The following is an 11,077-nucleotide window of genomic DNA, read 5'->3' as shown; positions in this document are numbered from 1 at the left end:
CAGCCGGGAGATGCCGGCGGGGCGGAACGGAGCCGCCAGCGGAGAGGGTCTCCTGGCTCGGACCGGGCAGGTACGGCGGAAAGCTGGGTATACCTCCGCTGAATTGCGTCCTGCACTCGTTTATTACCTTCATAATTTGGAGTGATATTCTACAATGACTGCCCTATTAGTTTGTGGACTGTTTGGAATGATTGTTTCTTATCTTAATTAGTGAGGGTTGAAGTCAGTCACCCGCACGGAATAGTTACACGATGTTTGTCTCTTTGTAGTTAAGCAATGGGTGACAGCCGCCAGTGATATTCTGAATCTCTTGGGAACTGGAATATGTAACTAACGGTTTGACAGTGATTGAGCCTCTCAGTATTTCAGTGATTTATACTGAAAATTATATAATCAAATTCAAATTTGTACAGAGGCGCGATTATGAACAACTCCGTAACTTATTATGCAACTTAATATTTTTTGGCAGAGGTGATGTGGACACATTGACATAAAGAGAAGGAATGGAAGCAAAAGTTATGATCCCCAGGAAATATTTCTGCTGCTGAACTTTTAGTTTTGCTCAATAAAGAATTAAAATTTTGGTATTATAGCACCCAATGAAGTTTATAGCTGATTTTTGAGTATCCTCCTCTGCAGATGTCTGAATTTGAGATGGATGGGGAAGGATTAGTCCTCCCAGAAAGCCCTGACAGTCAGAAAGAAAACTGCTCAATACTCAGTAATGGTGAGTTTCTGAACTATTTTAAGGTACCTTTGGAAATACAATTTAATTTTGCATGAGAGAACAAACAAATAATATTATTTTGCATTACTTCTGTGTGTATTTAAGTCTTAAAATGAAGGTAAATAAAATGCATTTTGAACTTGTTAGATAAATAAGTAGCTTGTCAATATTAGGTGAGTTGAAATGTTTTTTTTTAATTAATATCTTAACACAAAATATGTATTTTAAAAAGACTTGTATTAATCAAACAATTTAAAGCTTTACTGTAGTTATTATTTTTCTTAGAACACTTATGTTTGTATAATTCATGTGAGATGATAAAAGGAAATTCTGCAGAAACCAGGACAACACATACATATGCTAATAACTTCCAAAAAGCAAATGTTGTTGTGTTTTCAGATATCTAAAGTTCAGTATCTGTGCTGGTTTTCCATTTAATTTTCATTATATCCTGTCAACTTGTTTGCTTGATCAATTAAGTATCTCAGATTTGATATAATCATATAGACAGGCTTGCTATATTTAACAAAAGTGAAGGAAATACAAAAATATGTTTAAACGATGTACTTAAGGGTGATATAAGTAGTTGTTTTATAGTGGATCTTATCTTAATCCAACATGTTGAATGTGATCTAATTGTAAATATAAACAGAAAACAGCATTATGATCTACAAATGACTCTACAAAGCATGGAGGGAGGAGATGGGAAGAATGGGGAGGAACTAGTTGTAGTCCTTCATTGTCTAGAAATGCATAGGCCCTTCAAATAAAAATATACACAATAATTGGTCAAGAATGTTACTTAATGGCTTCAGAGATTCCTCAGGGAGAAAGGTAAGTGAGCAGAAGTTGTGATCCTTATCAGTACAGATGATTGTGGTAGAAAGGAAGCGGTCCTGTGGGAAGAGTCCTGGAGCATAGAAAGAGGTTAAAAGCAGACCCTAAAGCTGTGATTGGAGAATTAGAGGAAAGAATGGGTCAATGCCTGCCGGAGACATGGTACAAGAAGAAAGGCTTTGCATCTCCGAGAGATCTTTTCTGCCGAGGTGGGACCATGGCAAGGAGGGTGGATCGCAACTGGAACAAGACCAATATCACTGCATTTGGGTAAGAGCTTGTTCGTGCTGTTGAAGATGGGTTAAATTTGCTTGGAAGAAAAATGAAAACTGGAAGGGAGAAAATTTGGGGGAAAATCAGAATTTCAGATAAGAGTATTAAGTATCTCAAACTGAAAGGATTCTTGTGTTGTGTGACTCCTACTGCACTATCAACTTCACAATGGTCTATAGACTAATTTATCGTGTATATATAAACCTATTTATAGTCTAAGGACCGTCATGAATAAAAAGGAATTTTATTTTATGATTGAGATAGAATTTGACAACTAACACACATCTATCAAATGTTCCTAGGATCTCACAAAATTCTGAGGAAAAGAAGATTAAAAGGTTTGTGTATTTGAACATCATTAGTCTACATATTTGTAGCTGGATAATCAACCAAAATTGAGGATTTTCACTGAGACCATGACAGAACTAAAGTAGGTTGAACTGATTTGGTGAGCAGTATAACATATTAGCAACAATTCACACTTAAATATTAAAGTTATCTGGGAATCCAGGGCATTTTGGAGAAAGGAGAATAGTAATATATAGAACATTTCAACACAGTTAAAGCCCTTCAGCCCAAGATGTTGTGCCAACCTTTTAGTTTTTGCCAAAATCAGTCTAACACTTCTCTCTTCTCTTCTGCACAGCCTTCTATTTTTCCTTCATCCATATTATGGGTGTCAAACAAAACAAACACACAGTTTCTATTCTAGAGCAGAAGAAACTGTAAACTTATTCCTTACTCAAAAAGTAAGGATGGACTAGAAAGAGTTTAAAGAAGCTGTTGTACTAAAATAGGGGGTGGAGATTAGAACTGTAAGAGATTTGGGACATGGATGTGAAGATATTGCCAAGGTCAAGGTATGGTTACCAAGCCAGTTATTTAAACAGGACATTACAATACAATGTTTCCAAAATGATCATTGAATTCTGCATTGTGCACAGTTCATTTCAGTGTACTTCTCTAAATAAAGGTCATCATTAAGAAGGCTAAAACTAAAAGTGAGAAAAAGTTGTAGACTGATGTTCAACTTTTTCATTTTAAACAAATAATCTTCTTTGAGCCAAATGAATGGTATCTTAAAAGCTATGGAAATTCTCATTTTACAATGTAATTTTAGCTTTACTTTTACAGATTTCCCTAATTTTGTTCTGACAGTCTTGAACTGGTTTCCACTGAGCAAATTAACATAACTACCCAATCCTGTTTATGAATGTGCAAATAGTAAGATTACATAGAGAAGAAAGAGGTATAAACAGTAATATTGATCAGTTTCGCAAAAAAATTTTTTGCTGTTAATATGCAGTGTATTAAATATATTTATGCAATACCACATGGAGTTGATCTGGTAAAAATAATGAAAATCAAAAAATTGCAGATTATAGAAATTTGATGCAAATAAAGAAAATACTGGAATCACAAAGTAGGGCAGGCAGCATTGGTGAAAAGAGAAACAAAATTAATGTTTCAGGTCAAAGACACTTCATAAAAATGGAGATGAGAGAAAATAAGTTAGTTTTAAGCTGCTCAGAGAATGGGGGGAGAGATAGCTGAGACACGGAGAATATCTTTGATAGGAGGAGACCAGTGTTGCCAAGGTGATAAATGGTAGGTGTTGTGGGGTCAGTGGGTTAAGAGAGTAAATAAAAAATGTGAAGAGGGAGCTAAAGAGTGATAATGTTTTTTTAAAAAATGCAGGATTGTGGGACATAGCCAGCATATTGGGCAATGCTACTGTAAAGTGAAAACTGAGCCAATATCAAAGAGGGATGAGAAATGTGCACCACAAGGCTGTGTGCTTAGCCCTCTGCTCAACTCGCTTTACACTTATAACTGCGTGGCTAAGCACAGCTCCAATGCCATATTCAAGTTTGCTGATGACGCCACTATCACAGGTCAAATCAAAGATGGTGATGAATCAGCACATAGGATGAGATTGAAAATCTGGCTGAGTCGTGCCATAATATTAACCTCTTACTCACTATCAGCAAGACCAACACACTGATTGTTGACTTCAGGAGAGGGAAACCAGAAGTCTACAAGCCTGTACTCATCAGAGGATCAGAGGTGGAGAGGGTCAGCAACTTTAAATTTCTTGATGTTATTATTTTATGGGACCTGTCCTGTGCCCTGCATGTAAGTGTAATTATGAAGAAAGCATGGCGGTGCCTCTACATGCTAAGGAGTTTGTGGAGATTCAGCATAACATCTAAAAGTTTGATCAACCTCTGTAGATCTGTGGTGGGTACAGTACATTGACAGCCTAGTATTGGAACACCAAAGCCCTTGAATGAAAAATCCTCCAAAAAGTAGTGGATGTGGCCCAGTTCATCAGGGTAAAGCCCTCCCACCACTGAGCACATCTAAATGAAACATTGTCATAGGAAAGCAGCAGACATCATCGGGGACCCCCACCATGCAGGGCATGCTTTCTTCTCATTGCTGCCATCAGGAAGATGGGACAGAAGCCTCAGGATTCACACCACCAGGTTCAAGAACAGTTACTAACTCTCTATGATCAGGTGCTTGAACCAAAGTGTAAAACTTCAGTCAACTTCACTTGCCCCTCAGCTATGTATTGTACTCACTTACGAGGACTCTTTATCTCATGTTAATACTTATACTTATTACTTATTGTTTATTTATTTATTATGGTTATTTCTTCATTTCTGTATTTGCATAGATTGTTGTCTTATGCACTCTGGTTGAATGCCCAAGTTGGGTAGTCTGTCATTGTTTTTGTTATTGTTATTATTCTATAAATTTATTGAGTCTACCCACAAGAAAATGAATCTCAGGTTTGTATATGGTGATACATATGTACCTTGATAATAAATTTATTTCAGACATTTGGAGAGAGAGAGAGAGAGAGAGAGAGAGAGAGAGAGAGAGATATTTATATATATATATAGGCCCAGGCATTTGTCAACTATGGCAGAGAGAAAGTTATGGTTCAGAAAGAAAGAAGATACCATAGGGATAACTGTGAGGAAACATTTATCATTGGATGAAATACAACAGAGACAGAAGAATTAGGACAATGATATGGAGTCCTTACAAGAGACAGGATGGGACAAATTATGGTGGAAGCAACTTTGGGTTTGATATGGATGCTGGCAGCTGATCTGTAATCTAAGGAGATCAAGAAGAGGATGGAAGAGTCAGAGATAGACTATGTGAAGGTGAATGCAGGTTGAAAATTGGCAGCAAAAGTAATGAAATGTTCAAGTATTATATAGCTTCAGAAAACAGCAGCTTAATGCCTGGAATTAAATGCTTTGTGGCATTGTAATGTTAAATTGAGACACATTTGATTTGATTTGCCATCAACTCAAGTGTAAGCTATATGTTCTATACCAACTGTATGCATCTCCTTAATTTGCCAGTTGTGTTCTGGAAGGGTAGAGCAATAGGTCTTTAAACAATAAGTTATCAACTCAGTGTAATCATTCTCTAGAGAAATTAAATCAATCAAGACCAAGGCTTGGAATAGAAATGTCTCAGTAGATTAATTAAAGTATGCATGAGAGATATTTCCAATGTGCCTATGACTTGTGCCACTGAGGTTCCACAACAGTTGTTCATTGTTATCAAACACTGCATAGCAGACTGAAGAGTAAAATCTCAATTACTGCAGATATGTGGTTGGATTCTTTTACAGCTTTGTTCAGTTTCCCACAGAGTCAAATGATACAAGTTATTTCTGTGCAGAAGGCAAAATCAATAATGAGCAAATCCTAAGATTTCCCAAGTTGCCTAAACTGTGTCATACTAAATCTACAAGATGTCTGCTCTGGGATTGTCTGGAATTCTGATGCCAACCAAACACTGTACATATTCATGAAAACCAGCTAAACAGTAGACACTTAGTGTGAAAGGTGAAGAAATTGAAATTATCAGGAAATTACTGTTCCTTGTTCTGCACAATGTTCCAAACCATAGAAGTGAATTTTGAGAGTTATTGGTGGACATGATTTGAATTTCTGGGAGGGAAAGCAAAAACAGTAGGTTTCGTGAATTATGCAATTTGTGGCAAGCATAGCATAAGATAGTGGAGGCAAAGTATCAGTTTATTCTAAATTCACTAGAATCCTTGAATGCATGATATATCTTTCAGCGTAGCTTCCTTAAACATTTGCTTTAATTTGTTAGCTGGAATGCAGTGTAGGTAACAAATGAAAGGTTTACTCACATATGACACTGGCTGGAAATGTAAAATAAGAACAGAAAACCATCAGTAGCTCAGGCAACATCTGTAGTGGGGAAAAAGAAAATTAAAGTTTCAAGTTGGTGGTTTTTCATCAGAATCAGAAAAGAAAGAAAATGTTTGTGTTTTAAATTGTGTGAAGGAGGAAGGGAAAACAAAGTGTAAGTCTAATGAAAGGGTGGAGAACATATGAAACTGAAAACATTAATATTGTTGGCATCGTCTACAAAAAGGTGCTGAATCTTTGTTAAAGTAAAAACAAGTTTGGGTAAAATGAAGGCGGTTGCAGAGAGTGAATGGGTTTGCTTTTGTTTAAAAAAAAGCCTTTCTATTGCAGGATGGAGATATGGAAGGACTGAACTTACAGATAAAATGAATTGATTTTGACCAAAAAAAATAGGCATGGCCTAAGTGGTGGAGGACATCAGAAAGTGTTATAGTTGTGAGTGGTAAGGGATGAGGCAAAGAGAGTAGAATAGGTAAGACAAGAAGAAAGAAGTTCCATAGACCAAGGCAAGGCTGAAACTATGTGATTAACAGGAACGTTCCACTTGTGGGTCTTGGAGAGGAGGTAGAAGCAAGTTGAGCAGGGTCAGGAAATAGCAAAGATGGAAGGATGTACAGTTTTAGGGGAAAAAGCAGTGATAGTCAGGGAAAAAATGACTTGATGTGTGTGGTGTGTAACATTATCCAGTGGGACTAAGAGATGATGGCAGAGTGCTGTTAACTTACATCTACAAGGTCTGGCACAACATCACTGACTCTGCCCGTAGGTTAGATGACAGAATTCTCAAACTGAGCAACATCTATGTTAACTCTACTCACTGGTGAAAATAAAAGGTGTAATTGTAGAGGCATGGTCTGGTCCAAGTTGTGCCTTTCTCTTTTTGGGATGCATGGACCAGTTCTTCTGCCATATATACTCTAGCCTCCCTCCTCTTTCCATTATATTAGCGACTGTATTCCTGCTTCAAGTAAGCTTCAATTATCCTGGTGTCTAAGAAGAACATGGTAACCCTCCAGTGGCACTTAAATTCACAGCAATGAAGTGTTTTGAGATACTGGTGATGAAACCTATCAACTTCTGCCTGAGAAGTGACTTGGATTCACTCCAATTTGCCTACCAGCACAATAGGTCCACAGCAGATGCCATTTTGTTGTCTTTTCACTCGACTCCGGAACATCTGGATGACAAAGATACATACAACATGATGCTTTTTATCAACTACAAGTTGGCATTTAATTCTATCATCCCCTCAAAGCTAATTAATAAGCTTTAAGACCTTGACCTCCATATCTCCTTGTGCAATTGGATCCTAGATTTCCTCACTTGCAGACCTCAGACAGATTGGATTGGCAACATCTCCTCACACCAAAAACCTGTGTGCTTATCCCCCTGCTCTACTCGCTTTGCACTTACGACTCTGTGGCTAAGCACGGCTCCACATTCAAGTTTGCTGATGACACCAGTGTTACAGGCCAAATCAAATGAGGTGACAAATCATCATACAGGAGGGAGATTGAAAATCTGGCTGAAAGTGTTGCCATAACAACAACCTTTTACTGAATGTCAGCAAGACAAAGGAGCTGATTACTGACTCCAGGAGAATGAAACTAGAGGTCCATGAGCCCGTCCTCCTCAGGGGATCAGAGTTTGAGAGAGACAAAAATTTAAAATTCCTTTGTATTATCATTTCAGAGGACCTATATCTGGGCCCAGCATGTAAGTACAGTTATGAAGGAAGTGTGGCAGTGCCTCTACTTCCTTAGAAGTATGCAAAGATTCAGCATGACTTCTAAAGCTTTGACAAACTTCTTGTGGTGGAGTGTATATTGACTGGTTTGGAAACATCAATGTCCTTGAATTAAAACTCCTACAAGAAGTAGTGGATGTGACCCAGTCCAACACAGTTAAAGGCCTCCCCACCACTGAGCACATGTACATGGAGCATTGTGGCAGGAAAGCAGTATCCATTGTCAGGGACCTTCACCAGCCAGGTCATGCTCTTTTCACTGCTCCCATTAGGAAGAAGCCTTAAGCTTCATACCACCAGGTTCAGGAACAATTATTACTCTTCAAACATCAGGCTCTTGAACCAGAGGGAATCTCTTCACTCAACTTCACTTGCCCAATCACTGACCTGTTCTCACTTCCCATGGACTCATTTTCAAGAACTCTTCATCACATATTCTCCTGATGGCATGAGCATTTACTTCTCTAACTTCCGTTAATGCCCCTCCTCCCCTTCTTACCCCATCCCCGACATATTTAGTTGTTTGCCTGTTCTCCATCTCCCTCTGGTGCTCCCCCCTCCCACTTTCTTTCTCCTGAGGCCTCCCGTCCCACGATCCTTTCCCTTCTCCAGCTCTGTATCACTTTCACCAATCACCTTTCCAGCTCTTAGCTTCATCCCACCCCCTCCGGTCTTCTATCATTTCGCATTTCCCCCTCCCCCCACTACTTTCAAATCTCTTACTATCTTTCCTTTCGGTTAGTCCTGACGAAGGGTCTTGGCCCAAAACGGCGACAGCACTTCTCCTTATAGATGCTGCCTGGCCTGCTGTGTTCTACCAGCATTTTGTGTGTGTTGTTGTTTTCTCAATATTTTAGCTCAGTTATTTATTATTATTATTTTCTATTTTTTATTTGCACAGTTTGTTGTCTCCCCTGTTTGTGCGGTCTTTCATTGATTCTATTATGGTTATTGGATTTATTGTGGTTGCTTGCAAGAAAATGAATCTCAGGGTTGTACATGGTGACATATATGTACATTGATAATAAATTTACTTTGAACTTTTGTATTGAACCCGCTTCTTGAGCTCATGTAGAACTCAAAGATTTTTCTCATTTTTGTTCCCATTTTCAACCTGCTGTCACTCTCAAATAATTTATAATCGATTCTGCTCTTGGTTGGATAAATGAAATGCAAATTGGTTGACCATTTTGTGGAACACTGCTATTCAAGCTGCAATGGCAACCCTGCATTTCCAAATTCTGGTCACTTTAATTCTCTAGCCACTTTGACTGCTCTGTCTTTGGTTTCTGAAACAGTTCCAGAGAAGACCAATGTAAGTTCAAGGAACAGCACCTTATCTTTCATCTAAGCATGTCATAGATATCAGGACTTAATTCTGAGGTAAAATTACCTACCTACAACATTAATTCAGTTTTTCTGCCATCACAGATGGGTATCTGATCTACCAAGTGTCTCTAGCGTTCACCTTTAATTTTGAAGCAATTGCTGTGTTCTGCATTCATCGACCTCTTAGATCACATGAAAAGCTGTGGGTGATCTGTTAATCTGTTTGTATGTGGGAGGAGTTTGGTGCTGCTGTCACTTTTCTGTGAGTGTGGGGGTTGGGATTGTTGGGGTTACTTTTTGCATCTGGCGAGTGTCTATGAATTTAGTTTCTTTTCTTTTTGGTGCCAGTTGGGGGGAGAGTTGATGTCTTTTCTTTCATTGACACTCTGTACTTAATGACTATTTGGAGTAGACAAATATCAGAGTTGTATCATACATGCATACTTTGACAATAAAATGAGCCTTTGAACCTTTGACCTTTGAATATTTGAGTCAACCATTTCTTAGTCTCCATCCCATTGCAGATTTTCCCACTGATCTTTCCATCCATTCCAGCCACAAGTGACTCCTCACTTTTCCAGTTCCGATGAAAGGTCACTGTTCTGAAGCATTAAACTCTGCTTTCTTGTCATGGTTGTTGCCGGATCTGCTGAGTATCTCCAGGAAATCTTGTTCTTTCATGTTTTCAAGATATTCAAGTTTTCTAGTTAGTTTATTGGTCAGAAATGAATTAGTTTGGTTTCTTGCTTATTGACATCTAAAAGTGTGCAATATTCCAAGCGGCCTATTGTCTTGCTGAAAGCATCTACAAAGAAATGTGTCCATTTCACAGAATTCTAGCCAGCATCTTCTGCATAAATGGATTAAGTAGCATTAGAACAAGAACAGACAAAAAGTACTTAGTCTGCACTCTGCAGTAATATTGGTAAAGAGCCAGTGATGGCAACCATGCCAGTTTTCATATATTATTGCAAGAAGCTAGCATTTTTGGTTCATTCTGTCACTAATCCCCTAATCAAAATTTCATGTTGTTCTGGAGAAGTAATCAAGAATAAAATATACATACTGGTGAATCCTCTTTTATATCTGATTAATGGAAGTGTCAGCAAAAGTCAACTAAGTTCTACAGTTGGAATTATTTAATACATTTGCTTCTAACAGGAAGTAATTTTTTGATGGTTATTGTCATGTACCAATATTTTTCAACTGTTTAATGAGCAAAAAAAAAAGCTAAGAAAAAAAACAGCCCTTATTAATTGCTGACTTGCATGGTCCAGAGATGTTTTCATCCCTGAGAAAATACAGCTGCTATCGTATACTTATAGGTGCCATATTTTTTTCATGAAAAGATTCAATGAATGTCTTATATATTTAGTATTCATAAAATTGTGACCACTTAATAAAGTAAATGGTGAGTATGCCAGTTTTATATGAATGGGTTATAGGCATGTACTGACAAATCATGAAAAATAAAGTTTATTTTTAGTATAGTCAGCATTTGGTTTGACAATTATTGTGGATATGGATAATGGTTTTAATACAAGCAGTTTAGACTATAGTAGTTTCTCTCCAATTAAATACAATAATACAGTGGGTTCCAGTTAATTGGACCTTCGGTTAATCAGGCCAGTTGCTTATTTGGGACAACTCTTAATGAACAAAAAATAAATGAGAAAATTGCCAGGATTCTCTGTTTACTATAGACATTATGCTGCTCGACTGGGGCAGGAGATTTTTGCTGAACCATTTCTAACTAGTGTCAGTCACGTGCATTGTGTGGCCGTTAGACAGTACAAGTGCTTAGGGTGAAAGTTTTTTATATAGCGTCAGTTGCATGTAAATGTGTTCAAAAAGCAGTAATTTTTTTTTTGTTACTGATTGTGGCGAGAAATAAATAGTAAGGCAACTGGAACTGTTTTGCTCATTACGGTCTCAAGTATTAGAAGTTAG

The 11,077-nt window shown here is 37.8% G+C and overlaps 1 protein-coding gene across 1 annotated transcript in view; it reads left to right on the top strand.

Moving 5' to 3' along the window:
• The first annotated feature begins 639 nt into the window (after positions 1 to 639).
• mdfic2 (MyoD family inhibitor domain containing 2) overlaps positions 640 to 11,077 on the top strand; it is a 96,891-nt gene continuing 86,453 nt past the window's right edge. The window contains exon 1 of the mRNA XM_059944867.1: positions 640 to 727. Coding sequence (XP_059800850.1) covers positions 640 to 727 — 88 coding nt within the window. The remainder of the gene's footprint in view (positions 728 to 11,077) is intronic.

The sequence above is a fragment of the Hypanus sabinus genome, chromosome 19, assembly GCF_030144855.1.
Source record: "Hypanus sabinus isolate sHypSab1 chromosome 19, sHypSab1.hap1, whole genome shotgun sequence".
Taxonomy (NCBI): Eukaryota; Metazoa; Chordata; class Chondrichthyes; order Myliobatiformes; family Dasyatidae; genus Hypanus; species Hypanus sabinus.
Note: the sequence above shows the minus strand (reverse complement) of the source record. Positions and strands in the feature narration are given on the sequence as shown.